Here is a 19,059-nt window from a genome sequence, read left to right as displayed (position 1 = left end):
TTTCATAGTGGATAACAAATTTGTTTTATGGATTTTGGCTTAATCAGACACAAACACAAAAGCCCTAAGGCTCCAGGCATAGTCTCACAGATGAGCTATTTCTATTCCAAATTGAACAGTTTAAATACTGTATGTTATAAGGTATTTTATACTTTCATAAAACCAAAATATTTAAAGATGATTTTCTTAAACTGGCCTATTTATTTATTCACACTCTAACTAATTCATGATTAGAAGGCAGCATATCTTCAACAACAGGGAGTTGTTTTTTAAATATATTGAAAACATACAGGCAAATCAAATTGCTTTAAACATTGCATTAAAAAAAGGAAATACATTAGGGGATCCATTTAATGTTTGGAAATGTAAATTAGAACATTCAATCCAGGCAGTAGAGCATTGAGTCCGGAATTAAAGGTAGTAAAAATCAGGTCAAGCTTTTTATCACAAGTGGGTAGTGTCAAACTGCTCTTTTTACATAACAAACCAGTTCTATCCCTGCACCTCCTTAGAGAAAGAGAAGTCTTTACAGCAGCAGTTTAGACCTGTAGATGAATTTGGTGATTTCACACAAAAAAAATAGCTACTGCAATCTTATGCCCTGGTACGCTCTCCCTGCGGAGATCCGCAACATCCCCACGCTTGACACCTTCAAAAGGGCCCTCAAGTCCCATCTGTTTGCTAAGGCCTTTGGCCCCTAATCTATTTGTTGTATTGTCTGTCTGACTGCCTTTCATTTTTGTTATGTTTGTTTCTACTCCTGTTCTTCTTTGTAAAGCGAGCTTGGGTCTCATGAAAGGCGCTATATAAATCCAAGCTATTATGCGCTTTGTCACCTAAGGGCAATAACTCTTTCCATCAAAAACGCAATTCTCGTGGGTGGTCATCGTAGATGCCTCAGTTGTCATTTCAGAGACATATCACATTTTAAAGCTTGAAACATTATAATTAATTAGGATTCCTACTTACATCCACCCCGTAGAATATACTCCAAGTCCTGTATTTATTCCCCTTTGAGTTCTGTTTTGGTCTTCTCCAACTGCGTCTTTACGCTCAATGCTACACTACGTTCACCAGCTAGTTGCTATTATCCCTGGTCTCTTGACTGGTCTTGGACAGGTCTCTTAAACAGTAATGACCAGAGCGGGTAGATTGAGCTGTAAAGGTGCAGGCAGAAAAAACTAAAATGTTGGCTTAAAAACAATAAAACGCCCCATAGAGCTGAAGGTAATTGTAGAGTCTTGTAAGTTTAAACAACATGGCATGTTAATGATTAAAATACTCTTATAATAAAATATGGTTTATATATATTGAGCATATAGTTCATACTTATATAGTCAGCAATGGCCCTTATTGCTAAAACTGTCAAAATCAACTTTATTGTCAATCTTCCAGTTTGTGTACAGACAGAGAGATTGAAATACTGTTTCCCACAATCCCGAATATAAAAACAAATGTATATAAAATATAAATATATGTGTGCAAATATGTATATACACACAGTCAAAGACACATTGTTACATTAAGACCTAAATAAAAACACAACAATCAATATATACAAAACTGACTGGTATTGAATTGAAATATTCCATTTAAAAGCTTTCGGACTGACACAAGTATTTGTTTGACTTCTAATAAACCCTCAAAATCCATTGGTCATTTGAACCCACACTCAAAAAGAAACCTTTTTGCTGATTTGCAACTATGTAAATGTGCTCTAAATTCTGAATGGGATTGTGTAATCAATGCTGACAGTGCATACAAACCAGTAATGAGAATATGTATGAGTGTGTTCCTCTGCTGTGCAATTGTCTATCAGCTGTTCACAAATATAAGTGCAGTGGCTCAGTCATTTGTCTCTGTGGCCGATGCTTACACTTGCTGGTACGGGCCCTGGCACTGCCAACACGAAGCACCTCCTCTCCTTCCTCTCAAAAGCCCTGATTGTTAAAGGGCAGCTTCCATCACTGGACCACACCATTGTTCGGATTCCCCCCTCTCACCTCTTACTCTCGCCTATTATCTATTTCCCTTTCTTACTGGCTTTTGCTCTAACTTGCAAATGGATGGATCATTCTCAAGATTCAAGAAAACATGTACTGCATGCACATTTTTATGTATGTATGCTATACTAGATAAACAGGCATGTGCATTGCCTATGGTCTGCATCTTATTGATTTGATGACAAACCTACACCATGTATCTGGGCATTCTGCGCCTCCGTGTCTTAGTGCCATGTTGTAAGAGATTGTGCCTCGATGTTGCCATGAGTTCAGGAGGCCTCGTCATCTTGCTTCAGCCATCTGGCAGCACAATCACTGAGTGTGTATGTGTGTTAGCAGCTGCGTCCGTGGATACAGGGGTCCAAGAGGAGGGGATGATTGGTAACCAACAGAGTACAAAAGTATTACCCTAGCCATTGCATCCCATATGTCAGACAAGATGAATTGGAGTCCTTTTCCCTGTCGGAAGATAACAACTTAATGTGGCATCTGTTGAGACCCCACGTGTTCTATCCAGAAACATACAGATTATGAAGATCCAGTTGAGAAAGATTACATTTCACACCTGGCATTAGATTCTTTCTCAAGTGGTGCCCAAACTTTGCTTCACTGCTCACGTTTGGTTGTATCTGTGGGAACACTCTGACAGAGGCCAAACAGAGAAACATCAACTGCTTATTTAACACAGCTGGGAGAGACCACTGTGACTACTGACTATAATACACTATAGGGGTGTAACGGTATCCGTATTCGTCCCGTACTGTCACGGTTCGGCACATGCAGTCACATGGCGAATACGCCTTTTTTTACAAGTGGGAAAAAAGTCTGTCACTCAGGGCAGTATTACACTATATATAATCCAGGGGGCGGTATTGTGCCTAAAAGCCAGCCGCCCGTAAATAACAAATGAAGAACAAGAACAAAACGAACACAATACATGAAGAAGAAAAGTTAGCAGCTACAGCGAGTTCACACAACACACAGGAGCTAGAACCCACCTGCTTCTTTTAAATCAGCTGTGTGGGAACATTTCGGGTTCCCTGTGGACTACAACAATGATGGGGTGCGAGTTGTGGATCGGACGAGGACGGTGTGTCGGCGTTGTTCGACAGCGGTGCGGTATGCTAGTGGTAACACGTCAAACATGCTCAATCACATCCGAGTCAGTCTCAGTCCCCAGCCAGAGGGTTTTCTCGACGGCAGGTGACATAGTTACCGCCAACAGATCTGCCCTCACTACTGACAACGTAGACTAACGAAAATAGAGTAAAGCTTGAGTACCTTTATTTAGGCATAATGGCCTCACACACTCGCAAGTTAATTACACATGTTAGACATTGCTCCTAAAGGTACAGATTTTATTTTTGTTTTATATTTATCATTGTATTTATTTTATATTTTGACATCAGGAGATGTTATACAGTTCTGTATTGCCTTTTATTGATTGTGATTGAAACACTTTCTTATTATTTATTTTAATATTTTCAAGACATTCTTTTTAGTTGTACAGCTTATTTAACCTTTTTGTTTGACATCAGCCATTATAAATAATATGGCCGTCTGAGCGTGCGTGTTACTGTTTGTGTTTGTGTTTAACTGTGTAATACAGTTAATGATTCCAAATGTTAGAGTTCCTTATGTTCATACCAAAACTTGCACAACTGTTAAAAATAAATAACAGCAAAACAAATTATGCATTTGGGACTTTTTTTTACTTTTCCTTGTTGTACCGAAACCGTACCGAACCGTGACCCCCAAACCGAGGTATGAACCGAACCGTGACTTCTGTGAACCGTTACACCCCTAATACACTATAATGCTTGAATGAGCACAGTTGACCAAGTGGGCCTTCCGTGCAATTAGGGATGCATTTGTATTCCTAATTTCACCAGACACAAGTATGTGATCACCTACAGCCTTGACCATTGCCAAATGTTGCCCGAGCAATTCATCTCAATTACCTTATTTACATTGAGCCAATATGCATTTGAGTGTGAATTTTGCATTGGAAAAGTAAGACTGTAATATATATATATATATATATTTTTTTTTTTTGTATATATTTATATATTCCATTATCAGCAGGTGTCTAAAGCTGTGATGTAGTTGCTATCATTCACAAAGATAGTGAGCAACATCTGTGCCTCTCTGTAGATTAAATGGACCGGTAAATGATATGATAAAGTGATATCAGCCCGGTACATTGACTTGCATAATCACAGATACCCTATCCAGCATTTAGACTTGGAAGCATTTCTGATACTGGTGTTGGAACAAAATGCCTTCTCAGTGCCTTTTCTGTGCACCTGTTCTCTCTGTTTGTCATCATATTGCCCAAGATTATTTCCAGTGCCAATGTGAACAACCCAGCAGTATCAGAATCCACCTCAGTCCATTTCCACCAGCAAATGGTATCCCACAGCAATACTTTATTCACATGTGCTCCAATACTCTGTTAGATCTTGTTCAGAGAGCTGCTCAGAGCTTTGTAGGCTTGTACCATCCTGTTTTATTTAGACTACTGATTTACCAATGTACAATCCTTCCGAGAAACCTTCTTACAGTCTTGGTAGCCTGACAGAGCAGAATGTTTCAGATTGTGTTGGGTCTCATGCTCCCAGGATGATACGTTTCCTGCGCAGAATAAAACAAAGTGTAATGTCTCAGTTAGAGCCTTTGACACAAGCATCCGGCTGGCTTACATCATGTCCACTGCCATGTTGAAGTGTGTATAAATGTGTTTCGGCCTCTCGTGTCTTCATGGGTGAGGAAACATCCCTTAGCACTACACAGATGGCATCGGCCCATGTTGAGCTCTATTCTTCTTCTGTGCTGTCCCACTTGGGACCCCCCATTCATACAGCTGCCAATAAATACCTCGTCCTCTTCCACAAACACTTCTGTCATTACAGAGATATAGTACTGTACAAATAAAGCAGACTGAACTGAAGTTAAGATTCATTAGTGAGCTTGGAGAAAAGTATTAATCTCAAATCACAGTCAATCAATCAATGTTTATTTATATAGCCCAATATCACAAATGTTACATTTGTCTCAGTGGTCTTCACAGTGTGTACAGAATATCAGTATGACAATACGACACCCTCTGTCCTTAGACCCTCACATCGTACAAGGAAAAACTTCCGACGAAAACCCACAGTTTAAAGGGAACATGGGAGAAACCTCAGGGAGAGCCACAGAGGAGGGATCCCTCTCCCAGGACGGACAGACGTGCAATAGATGCCGTGTGTAAATTGAAAAGATAATACATTTACAACATATGTTGCAAATGTAACAGTCAAATGTATTACTGCCATTAATCCATAAATCACAGTGAGACTAGTCATTTGTCGAGTTGTGCTGCCCCCTTCGTCGATTAGTTGACTAATTGGTCAGATTGACTTAGATTCCTTTAGTTCATTCGTCTGTTTTTAATGTTTTTTTATACAGAATGACTGATTTTCAAGAAATGTAAAAGCCCATCTTTGGTAAACAAGGTTTAAAGTGCTGCTCTTGCACAGATATGCCGAATAATCAACAAATTGATAAGTAGACAAAACTGTATGAGTGTCAGTCACCTATGGAATAATTTAATAATTTAAAGGATGCTTAATATCAACCAAAAAGATAATGGACCCTACCTATAAAATGTGAAATGTGGCTCCCCATCCCTGTTTTATATTATATGTATTTGAATATCTATGAGGTTTTGACCATTGGTAGATGGCAAGCTGTTTAAACATGTTAACTTTCTGTGTATATGGAAATGGCTTTCCTCACTATTTTCTGTTAGTTCTAAACAGAATAAAGCAGATGTTTTATTCAGTGTGACTTTAGCTAGTAGTTAGACCTGCTCATATTATCTATAGAATCTACAACAAGCCAATATGGCACATCATAAGGAACTCTCTTGTCAAGTATTTTGTAATATAGAAATAGGGGTAAAATGTCTAGAGTGAAACCGCTGATGTTTTGTGTTGAAAACCATTGAATACAAAAAGGGATTTGAAATAGAAAACAAAAAAGCTTTGCCTGTACATCAATCAAATCTAAGAGCAGTTGGTGGTGAGATGCCAGGGCTTTTCTTAAATACAGTAGCAGTGTCAGAGCTGCTTTACAACTCTTGCTCTTCTGTGTATCTGATGGAGCCTCCAACACTCAAAGAATACTAATCGAGGCAATTCTCAGCATGCTGCTTGAGAAATCCACATTGTTTTGTTTTTGACATGCCAAATAAGAGATGTTGAGCTTAATCACGTGTAGACTCCTCTTGAATCAGCACAACAGAAGTAGAGTGGTGTTTTTTACTTGGAATACAAGTGGCAAGTTTCAGTTTTGCAAAGAAAAGCTAATGCCAAAGTGTTATTCTTTTAAATGGCTTTGAAAACACTTTAGGCGACTCCTCTGGTTGCAAAACTGGGTCCGATTGTATAGAGGTCTATGACCTCAGTAAACATTAATACATGTACGGTCACAATAGATGGTAAATGAAGGTCCCATTAGGAATTCAATAGACGAGAAAGGAGCAATTGACAGGTCGATACCACCGTGTTGTCCGCTCTATTGGTGTTCACCAAGAAAACAATGTGTTTTCGTCTTACAGTCAGTACTCTGTTCATACAAGTTAATGGTAACCTTTTTGTCACCTAAAAAGTATGTTATTCAGCCTCTGGTCCCTGAAAACAAGGTGGCATTGTCCAACATGACAAAGTTGACCTCTTCCTTTGGTTAAGGTCACGATGTAAATGTCCATTCCTGATATACATTCTGTGAGGACTAAAGGTCATGACCATGGCCAGGGTTACAAGAAGGGAGTGACTCTTATCTTGTCCAGAACAATCTGTGGAGGACTAACGTCCTGAATGCCAGTTGTGATTCCAAAAACAGAGAGAGGCTTTTTCCTCAAGGCTTGTGGGTGCTTTAGATCTACCATGAATGCAGCAGCAGAAGGATTCTCGCCCCCAGCTGGGAGGTTTGGTACAAAGCCACATAGCGATGGATGTTTTTTCAGAGGAATGCTTTCTGTCCCTCTGTCCCACCACAGGCCTTGTTGTTGTCACAAAAGCTAGCTACACATTCTCTTCACAACAAGGAAGAGGAGGAAGTATGAGGAGATCAAGTCCCACTCCCTGCATACCTCTTCCTATGTGGAGGCTGATATTTCCCCTCTTGCAGGGCGCTGAATATCTCTGCTGAACACATCAGTTTTTACTGTCTGCACCTTACAATTTAACCCAGGAGACATCTGTGGTTATGGTCATTTTTGCAGAACCAATTATCCTATTTATGTATCCCATCATCGGCCCATCTTGCTGCTTTATTTGTCATTTGAATATCTTCGACTTGTTATGTTGAATTAATCATAATGAGGCGACAGGCTTTTTTCTTGTCACCCTCAGACTGAAATATAATCTTTGCTACATTATAAGAAGCACTGAAAAGATATTTTGAATGAGGCCAGTATGTGGTTGACGGAGCGAGCGCAGCAGATTCTGACCTTACTGTCTTCTCTTCTGGTGGCTTAAGGACTCCTCTGCTAAAACCAGTGATGGATAGGCTTTATCTAGGGATTTCAACTCATGAATACATCTATTATGTATAAAGGAGGCACACCAAAGAGCTGAACCCTGCTTGTCTCTACAGCGTTATGAGTCAGACTACTGGGTAATTGGACAATAACCTAATGTAGTATAAGACTATACAGAAGAAAAGGATACATGCAGTGTCATGTTTTGCCTTTTAACCCAGCTGTATTCTGCGCATCTTACCAAGCACTAAAATGATGACATTAAAAGCTTATCCCTTCTTTTTTTTATATTCTAAATCCAGTGGCGGCTGGTGGAAAATATTTTAGGTGGGGCTGTGGAAATGGTGACCAAACAATACTAGGGGGGTCCGGGGGGTGCTCCCCCGGTAAAAAAATGGAGAAAAGACCCCTTAAATTACTTCTGGTGATGTTAGAGGGGGGGGGGGGGGGAAGAAGGACAAATTGAGGCTTAATATGAGAAGACTGATCAATAACTCCATAATCTTCCGTGTGGTTAGCTATGAATCTTCCAAAACCTCCAAACACTTTGTCCTGGACATAGTTTCTACAGTATAAACTGATAGGCCCACACAAACTGCAGAACACCGGGGCTTTGGGAACACTCAAAATTACTTAAAATGATTTAATTCCCATTTAACCTGTTAAGGGGCTTTTTCCCCGTTTTTTTTCACCAAACCGTCTCAGGGCTTCCTTAAAATGTAATAAACTATTAATGTGTCATACTCACTTAACGGGAAGAAACTCAGCTAACTGATGATATGAACCCTTTTTACCGAAACAAAACACAAGTCTCACAAGAAGCGTCTAAATGAGCCCTGAGCGAAATTATGCTAACTAATTCAATTTTATGTCAAAAACTGAGTTTTCACATTAGCTGCTAATGATAGCTTCCAGAGTGTATGACAGCTTCCTGTTTTGTCTCCTTGGATACGAGTCCAAACAACTCACAGACTGCACCGGGCGCTGACGTAGGCGCCCTGTGACCATCAGATTTGACGACGCTGATTGGCTGAAATTATGTTTTGGCGGTTTAAAGATAGCAACAGTTGGCTTCTGCTGCACTTGCTGCACTCTCGTCTGGGCGCTGTGCATAGCGCCAGACGAGAGAGGGTAATGATACACGGGCAAGGCCAGGCAGGAAACATGTGATTTATCAGTAACTTTAGACATCGTACACAATTTTAAACAATTTTATTGTAGATTATGCATTTTACTGATGCCAATTATATAATATTTACCTTGTTTATTAATAATAAAAAATATATTTTTAAAAAATATATATATATTAGGGCTGTCAGTCGATTAAATATTTAATCGCGATTAATCGCATGATTGTCTATAGTTAATCGCGATTAATCTCAAATTAATCGCACATGTTTTATCTGTTTTTAAATGTACCTTAGAGGAATATTTTTCAAGTTTTTAATACTCTTATCAACATATGAGTGGACAAATATGCTTTATGCAAATGTTTATTATCATTTGAACAATGACAAATATTCTCATGAATATTAAACACAACAACCTCTGAACATTACAAATATTCGCCTCAATTCAACCTGGAACCTCTCTGATACAATAATACAATACAAAGTGTGTGTGTGTCAAGGCATATGCTCGAACGGGAGCTGCCTGGATGCTGTGATCATGTTGCGCACACTACCCGTGCTGAGTGTGCTGACTTTTCGTACAATGTCCCACTGTCTGGCTAGTGGCTTCCTGCATAAAGTCAAGTGCTCGGCGCAGTTGTCGGCGAAATGTCGCTCCTCTGTTTTCATTTAAACAGCTCCTTATATCCGTTAGCGCAGCTAACTAGCACCATCAATCAATCAATCAATCAATGTTTATTTATATAGCCCAATATCACAAATGTTACATTTGTCTCAGTGGTCTTCACAGTGTGTACAGAATATCAGTATGACAATACGACACCCTCTGTCCTTAGACCCTCACATCGTTCAAGGAAACACTTCCAGAGAAACCCACAGTTTAAAGGGAGAAATGGGAGAAACCTCAGGGAGAGCAACAGAGGAGGGATCCCTCTCCCAGGACGGACAGACGTGCAATAGATGCCGTGTGTAAATCGAAAAGATAATACATTTACAACATAGGTAGTCCAAATGTTTAGAAATGCATGTCTATAATAAGATGAATCCACGAGGATGTCAGCAATCCTTTGGGAGCCATCAGGGAAGTAGTATGGTGAGAGTCTGGCAGGACCGCAGAGACAGGTTCAGCCACGACTCGAAGTCCAGGACTCAGATCCAGTGCTCAGGATAGAGGATCCAGGACACACGACCACAGCAACAGGATTCGCCTCGACTCAGGATCCCGGCGTATATATGGACACAAAAAAGAGATTTGGGGGAAATTGGGTTAATCGGAACATGAGAGTACACAGGTACAAACAGACAGAAAGACGGAGTAAGGTGCCCCCCCCAACAGTCCAAGCCTAGAGCAGCTAAACTAACATGTCTACATACATGCACTCCCTTAGGATAGGTTGAGGGAAAAGGGTAGCAAGTAAGACGTAAGGAACAGAGGTGGAGAGGCACACGCAGGGAAAAAGGTCCCCACTGGAACCTGAATTTGTCAGAGGTAGGAGTGGGTCAGTGACTAAGTTCCACACTCCCCGGCCGGGCTAGGCGTTCCCTGCAACCTGTTGCCCTCTAATAAACCTCGAGAGGTCATAGAGGGGAAAGGTTTGGATAAAGTTTTAAATATAATATCTAAGTTTTTAGGATTTAAGTGAAAGAGTAAGAACTAAAATGTATAGGTGAAGAGGCACGACGTATCTACGTCAATGCACTCTTATTAGATTATTTTATTTTATCACTACAAGCTTTATCAAAAAGGAAGGTCTTAAGCGTACTCTTAAAAACGGATAGGCTGTCTGCCGCCCCAACACAAACTGGAAGCTGATTCCACAAATGTGGAGCTTGATAAGAAAAGCTCCACCAGATGCTAACAACAACAATACACGTAAGGTCTCTCTCTCACTCGCTCGCGCAACCACACATACACACACCCTCCCGGTCCTCCAGATAGCCAGTCGGTGCCTGCCGGTGAGCTTGGAAGTGTGGTCTGCCACAAGCGGGCGGCAGGAGCGGGGCTGTCAGCATCAGCTTGTAGATGGTATTTTAAACTCAATGCGCTCTGAAACTACGGGGCGGCCGAGGACAAAAAATACACATGCATTCATAATAATAATTAGTGGTGTAAATTTGTTTTTGCGTTATTAACGCGTTAACGCAAAAACAAATTGTATCAGAGCACACATGTCAGGGCTTAAGGTGTCAGAGCAGCACTGACAGTTGCAGTTATTGAAAAATGGATTAGGTGTGCCAAGGGTATTATTATGCTCGGCAGGGTGCTGATCTATTGCCTAAACCATGGCAGTTGTTATTAAACCAAAGGCGAAATGCAGTCATGACAGTAAGTCACTGTGCGATCGATTGTAATTTAGACATTGAGTAGCGGCCCAATTTAAAAAGTCACTACAACAGGAGCAGAGATTCTTAGGGAACGTATTTTATAGAAAGGCAGCACTCAAATGTTGCATCTGAGGCTATTTTCTTTGTAGGTACATCCTCTCTAGATGCAACACTGTGTTGTAATAAAACATTTAGTTCTGCATGATATTGTTGTATCTGAAAAATGTTATTACCTGCCCTTAATATCCAGATATTAAAAAGTACTCAGCTCTGCCTTTCTGTTGCGTTCAATACACTGCTAAAATTTCACAAATTGCTGTGAGTAAAATCGCTTGTTGCAGAAGAGAAAGGAAAGCATGTTTTCGACCGTCTTTTGTTAAATATATTAAATTGAACATTGAATACAAAAAACAACAATAAAAAAGGCAAGTTCATTAATAAGACTTTCAAACAAGGCAAATTTAAAGTGCTTCATAAAATATTAAACAAAGAACAAAATAAACACATTATACAACAGTTGAATACAATTATTGACAGAGGCAAGATAAAAGTACCATACAGTACGACAGACAATATATTAATTAAATTCACAGCATTTTAATAGAAAATAATAATGATTTAATAAAAGGCAACTGCAAACAGAAAAGTCTCCTGCCTTGATTTACAAGAGGAGAGATTTGCAGCAGACATGTTACATTATGCATACAAACTGCACAATGAATGCAAAACATATGAGAACCTTTTTAAAGTGTATTTCTCTGGGAAAATACATTTTTGCATACTATACTCTGCTCTGTTTATTTTAACGTGTTCTTTCTTCTTAAATCCCTAAGTGCAAAATGGCAGTTTTTATTGCCCAAGCTGACATTTTGATGACGATAAAAGAACAACTTTGGGCATCTTCTATCACTTTTCATTAGCATAAACTATCATACTTAAAACTCCCTGTAGTACTTCTGGTGGATAGACCATAACTTTACTGAATATCAATCTCTCGATCTATGCAGATATCCATAAGGCAATGAGAACCCCGACTAACACAATCATCTTTTCCTCCCAGCTCCAGTGTTAAGTATTCTGAGCTTGCCATATAACACTGATTGCAGTTCCACAGGCTTCTCTCTTGCAAGTTATTGTACACCAGGACACTGTGGCAATTGTCCAGCTCCCTCCAATGGGAACTAGACATTAGAATGCTTCCATCGCAGTTTGCTCATGTAGACACATATTAAATAATCATGCCTCAAATATACATCATTCTCCAAGTGAAGTTTATATTGACGCTCCTTTGTCCATTTTACAAACAACATATTTTCCGAATGGAGGATTATTTTTGCATTCACTAGAAAAAACAGTTCAATCACAATCAGCAATAACAGGATCATTACCAAGTATTCTTCTTGTTAATGGACGTTTATTGGCAACCACAGTATATCAACCACACCGTGCGCTGTCTGATCCAGTGTGCAGGTGGGGGGGTAATAGATACCAATCAGTCAGTCTTATCTCTACTATACAGATGAGTATGCAATCTTATCCAAGCAGAGATCCAATGAAATCACTACAAAGTCAAATAACACAATACATCCCAGAATAATAAGACCACAGTGTTGTGTGCAATACATGGGGATTGAGTCACTTGGTTCGTCCACCATCCTTCCTTTTAAGGCATTACGAAAATGTTTGGGTGAGGTTTTTTTGTGTTTTCCCACGAACGAGTACGGATCCGAGCGTGTGCCGGAATTGTAAACTCATTCATAGCGGAGTCATTGCCATTGATCATCAGTCCCATCAATCACCCAGTCAGATTGTGCAATGGAAAACTAAAACCCTTACTCACTGCACCATTAATAACTTATCTCCCACCTTATAAGAGGGAGTCACTCATCAGCATATAACCTTTTGAATAGCCACATTTGGTGGACGTGCACTCAGTATTATGCTGCAGTGTTGTGGACTTTGGAGGGCTGTAAAAGTTCAACCATGTCAAGATGTCCTTTTCTCTAATTTGTATTTTATTGGTATTCTAGCAGTGGATGCTAGCCCCGCTGGGCCCAGAAAAGCGAGCAACTGGTGATGGATGAATAGACATTATTTAAGAGGAGTCATGGCAGGAAAAACAGCTCTATTATTTGTTCTACGTGTTTCTGTAACAAAAACAGCCACAGCCTCTTGAAAGGCGATTGTGATTGTTGATTAAACATATTTACTGTCGACAAAGAAGATTGATGCGCTATTTGTCAGACTCTTTACATTGTTTTTATGAGGCTGTGGTCATTTGAGGAAGGCTATATATATATATATACACATTCACAGTTTAAACAAATAAGCTATCCCTGTAGAAATGCCACATAATTATAATTTAAGGCCAATAAAGTCATAAAATGTAACCTGCTGATGTAATAAACAAACTATGCCAAAGGGAATGTATTATCGAGAAATCTCTGCTTCCTGCTGAACCCAGAGCCACTTACTGTTATTGCATCTCAGCTTTAGGAGTTTTGGGAACCCAGGGGAGAGCATATAGATTTTCTTGGATCATCATATGGTTCGGAGAGATGTGTTCTGGAGTGCTCAACGGCCATAAGGCACTTTGTTGATTTCAGGACCTAGTATTAGATTAATATCAAATCTTGAAGGGAAAATGTGCCACCTGTCATGTGGATGTCTCATCAGAGATGATGGTAAGTGTAGTCCTTCTCGCATGCATTTGTTCTGCATAATCTTGCTTGAATAAATACAGATGAAAATGATGGGATGCCATTTTCACCTTTGTGCACATACATAGTTTGCATTATAAACCAAGGGAACAAGGAGGTTCTGTTTTTGAGCCGCGTCCAGAACACGTCAATGTGCTGCAGAATTCATGTATTCTTCTTTTTTTATTTGCTTCCTGTTATTTCTACAGACTTTATTTACATTGATGTTGATGCGTTCAGGACCATGGAAAAACATAGTTGTCATCATCACTGATTAGACATCCACAGAAAAATGGGTGAATTTCTCTTTTTAAGCTCTGATCCCCTAAACCCCTATATATTTGACTCGGGCAAAAGGAGACAAAAGGTTGAAAGGTTGTCACGTTCTATGATGTACACATTAAATATCCGTTGTAAGTTTTGCTTTTGAGAAATTAAGCCCAGAGAAAGTCTTTGATGCATATAGCTTAAAGCAGATGTTAACCCTGTGAGGATTTTATTAGTTTACAGTGAGGACTTTAAGTGTCTGAAAATTGTCTGTAAAATAGCTTTTTTCCTTGACAAGGGTGAAATGATGAGGAAATGAGACACACTGAGCGAGACAACTTCACTCAGTACTTTTGACAGAAGTGCGGTGTGTGTGTGTGGCCAGGATGCAGCAGCCGTGCAGGTGATGGGGTTATGGACGTGCTAAACAGACCACCCCGATAACAGCCTTCTAATAACCATGTCTTATTTAGTAACTAACTGTTATTCTACGCACAAAGAGTTTATTATTATTCCGCCGACTTATTTTGCCGCGCTTCTTCTCCCGCATTGAACATCGCAGAAACTCCGTTCAAACATCAAAACGTTCAGCTCGGTCGGGAATCGATGGCTATTACTTTTCTCATTCATAACTTTCATAATTCCAGAGATACATCCCATAATACATCACATTTTTAACCATTGAAGTCAATGGAGAAATTCTTCAGACTTCAACAAATCTTCATGCGACTTCAACTGCTAACTGTTCATTCATACTTTCACTCAGAAACCTCATTCCAACTTTAAAATGTTACACATCTTTCCGATATTATTCGTTTAAAACAACTTTTAAATTTGATTCTTACTTTTAGAGATATTAAACATTGTTCAGACCTTGTTAAAGAGGTTTTCTTCAGATTTTAACATTATCTAGAGTGTGTGATGTCACAGCTAGAGGGTAGAACATCTTGAAATTTGCCTTCATATATTTTTTTAAAACTGCCTGAATTCCCAAACCCTACATTCCTGAGACATAATTTGTCATGACAAACGTAGGAAAACATCTCGTAGCTTGAAAAATGTCAAATAATTAAGCAAAAATAATTAAACAAAATGCCTCTTGAGGGCATGAAGTGACAACAACTTTCAACATTCCTCCATTGAAGCCCATTGTAATTTCAGGCAGATATTTCCTCACGGTAGCAGCCACACACCTTTAGTTAAACTGCCAAAAAGGCCACATTATTAACCCGAAACTACACAAAAATTACACTTCAGATACTCAACTTCCTTGACATGCTTCACGTTTTGAAATTTCACATATCTGTTACGGTTCTTCCACAAAACGTTCACATGTAAGAGGTTTATCTCTCATTCAGAACAATGGAAACCTTTGATCTCTGCACACCTCGTTAGCTCAACTATAAACACCTGTGTAATGGAACACGATGATGTCATCACTCCAACTGACATGCTCAGAGCAGCAGACTTCAGATAGCAGTGTGCCAACAGTCCAGCCGTGAAGACATCTACGGGACAGTTTTGAGATTTCTTCAAATGCCGTTGCCACGGCAACTAGGGGTGTAACGGTATCCGTATTCGTCCCGTACGTCACGGTTCGGACGTCACGGTTCGGCACATGCAGTCACACGGCGAATACGCCTTTTTTTACGAGTGGGAAAAAAGTAATTCAGGGCAGTATCCACTACACTATATATAATCCAGGGGGCGGTATTGCGCCTAAAAGCTGTTTGCCAGCCGCCCTTAAACAACAAATGAAGAACTAGAAGAAACACAACAACAAAACAAACAAAATACAAGAAGAAGAAAAGTTAGTATGGTGAGTTCAGATAACACACAGGAGCTAGAACCCACCTGCTTCTTTTAAATCAGCTGTGTGGGAACATTTCGGGTTCCCTGTGGACTACAATAACGATGAGGTGTGCGAGTGGTGGATCGGACGAGGACGGTGTGTCGGCTTTGTTCTACAGCGGTGCGGTATGCTAATGAAAACACACGCCAAACATGCTAAATCATATCAGAAGGCATCACCCAGATTTGCCAATCACCGGAGCCCGGCAAAAGACAACAGCTGTTCAACAGCTGATCCCCGCTGTTTTTAAGAAGCCAATAGACATGAGAGCCGAGAGACCAAAAATAAATAACGGAAGCTTTTGGCATATGTTTTTCAACGACTTTGCGCTCTTGAAACACTTTCTTATTATTTATGATGTAATATTTTCAAGACATCCTTTTTAGTTTTACAGCTTGATGAAACCTTTTTGTTTGACATCAGCCATTATAGATAATATGGCCATCTGAGTGTACTGTGTATGGTTTGTTTTTAACTGTTTAATACAGTTAATTATTCAAAATGTCAGAGTTCTTTATTTTTAAACTGAAACTTGCACTACTGTTCAAACATAAATAACAACAAACCTGGAATTATGTATTTGGGCCTTTTTTTTGCTTTTTTGTTGTTGTACCGAACCGTACCGAACCGTGACCTCCAAACCGAGGTACGAACCGAACCGTGACATCTGTGAACCGTTACACCCCTAACGGCAACACAATGCTCGCCATGAAACAGTTTTCTCATAACTTTAGTGAAAATGCTCCAAACAGCCCAAAATTTCACAGGTTTGGTAACGATGCAGCCATCAACGCATCTAAGCGTAATATGGGGTGTCATCAAATGCCGTTGGCATGGCGACAGATCATTTGCCATCAAGTTAGTTCAAAAGTTTGCAGTTCAAATATTCTGCTGCTTTTCCAAGCCTTTTTACTTTCTTTTCTTCTCTCATCACACATTCAAGCCCCCAGTGTTCATGTATCATTTCAATCTAAATTCTTCACTTTCTTCTTACACATTTCATTTCAATCTAAATTCTTCACTTTCTTCTTACACATTTCATTACATCTTCAAACTTTGTCTCCAACAAAGTTTGAAGATGAAGAAAACGCATTTCTCATTCTCTTTGTAACCAAGCAGCTGATGAGATTTTGGTTGATCTGTATAAGACATTACTCACAGTAACACTTTAGAATGATGAAAAACCATTCTCATTCAACGTTTGTATCTACTGAAAGCTGAAGAAAGTGCAGGTATCTGTCTGGCAGGAGACAGTTAATCACCCTTCAGTCTGGCTTAGTGATAAACAGTGAAGATAACAAAGCAACAGCCACATGAGCAATGATGTGTGTATGAAACATAGTGGCTCCTCGGGGCTTCCTTCCTCAAAGAACAGAAATTTATCTGATGTATCATTTGATACATGACTTTCTAATCCGCCTAAAGGAAATCAAGCTGAAGAACTCATTGGACCAAATAATACGATATTATTTTGCTGGTGTTGCTGCTAAAGATGCATATTTTAAGGAACATTTTCATGTGAAACTGTAAGGAATCTGCATCTCCCCCGTGCAAAGCTCTGCCCGCAGAGACAGCGACCGTGCAGCTCTCGGTCCAGAATCAGATAAGTGTCAACGTGCATTGGGCTGAAAATCCATACTTATAGGAGTTATTTTAGTGACACTGGGCCCATTGTTCCTCTGTAATAACTATGCAGCTCCCACAACAGGCCTCTGTGCGGGCCATTATTAGCATGCAGATTCTCTGGTGTAGTGCTACACCATTTCTGCCAGTACAGTGTGGATATTGTTTTCGGAGGCAGGAATGCACTGGATGTCCTTCACTGTGGGAGCGGGGCTAACTTAATGGATAGCTGTCAAAGTGGACATTAGAGAAGCAGCTGTATTTCCATTCCGCTGGAACTGATAGGAACATTGCTTTTTTATGGGCGAAATGAGCCATGATAATGCAGGGAGATAAGAGCTAATGCGCTACGCAGGGTTCACTCTGTAGCAAGGTGGTGAATAATTTCACGGAGATTCCATTATTTTTAAACTTAATCCTGCAAATGTACTTTTGTTGTCATATCTCAAAGGTTCTTTATTCTATCTTTTCCATTTGTAATGACATTGACATCCAATTACCTCCTTATGACTTCATATAATTGTTTGAAAAGGTGCTTTTTAATAATACCAACTTATTAGGGAACCTAGACAAAAGTTATTCAACCTATGGTGTTTAAATACACGGAACCTTTTATGTTCTCATGTTTGCCACAGGACCTAATTTAAAGTCACACACTCTCAGGGGGGTAGGGGTACGCTGTAACACATTTTGTAAATAAGCTATACGTTTCCCAAAACCTGAATAATATGCCATTTTCTTCCAGACATTAATTGAACAACTTCAAAAACCTGAGAAGTAAAATTTAAGTTTTGCTACGACGGTTGATTGTATACAGTAGTTTACTCTTGGGGAACCCAGTCTGTAGTTTTTTCTATTAAATATGTTGGAAAGATGATGGTTAATTGTTAAAATTGTATGAACCCACTTTTAAACTGTTTTGCTGTCATACATTCGGAAAGCTCTCTAATGAACCTGGGAACACCTGCTTACATTGTTTTGACCCAAAGTCAAAACAGTGCTTAGGAATCAAATTAACCCTTTATAGTTGCTCTGATCTACAATTGTACAATTTCCTGTTGGTCAGGTAAAATATTCCAAGTTAATAAGTGAACTGTAATTGGTCTGTGGTGCAGCAGGAAGGGCAGGCTCTGGTGAAAAGAGCCCATTGTGCTGCTGCTGCTGCTTGTTGTGTGAGCCCATAGTTGACCCTTGTTGTTTCTGCGCAGGCCTGGGTGAGGCAGATGCGGACCAGAACAATGGCTGCGTCTCGGAGAAGCCGGCGGTGACTGACTCCACGGGTGCTGAGGGCCCCCCCCAGCCCTGGCCCGACGCCAGCACAGCTGACCCTGACGCCGCCACGCCCCGCCCCCACCTGGCCCGCCTCTTCTCCCGAGATGCCCCGGGCCGAGAGGATAACACCTTCAAAGAGCGACCATCTGAATCGGACGAGCTACAGACCATCCAGGAACACAGCGGAGCTTCAGAGTGCGGCTCAGACTACCCCGAACAGGACTTAGACTAGGCTAGCTATTTTTTGTTCCCTCCCTCCCTCTGTTTTTTCTCTCTTCTCCCACCTCTATTTTTTCACTCTCTCATTTAAGAGAGCAACACGAACCCTACTTTTTGACACATACCGACCACTACTACAAAC

The 19,059-nt window shown here is 40.1% G+C and overlaps 1 protein-coding gene across 2 annotated transcripts in view; it reads left to right on the top strand.

Annotated features, from left to right (window-relative positions):
- LOC117460419 (myelin basic protein-like) overlaps positions 1–19,005 on the top strand; it is a 75,797-nt gene extending 56,792 nt beyond the window's left edge. For both annotated transcript variants that reach the window (XM_034101814.2, XM_034101813.2), the window contains exon 4: positions 18,635–19,005. In XM_034101814.2, the coding sequence (XP_033957705.2) occupies positions 18,635–18,930 (296 nt within the window). In that variant the 3' untranslated portion in view covers positions 18,931–19,005. The remainder of the gene's footprint in view (positions 1–18,634) is intronic.
- The last annotated feature ends 54 nt before the right edge of the window (positions 19,006–19,059 follow it).

The sequence above is a fragment of the Pseudochaenichthys georgianus genome, chromosome 16, assembly GCF_902827115.2.
Source record: "Pseudochaenichthys georgianus chromosome 16, fPseGeo1.2, whole genome shotgun sequence".
In the NCBI taxonomy this organism is placed as follows: domain Eukaryota; kingdom Metazoa; phylum Chordata; class Actinopteri; order Perciformes; family Channichthyidae; genus Pseudochaenichthys; species Pseudochaenichthys georgianus.
Note: the sequence above shows the minus strand (reverse complement) of the source record. Positions and strands in the feature narration are given on the sequence as shown.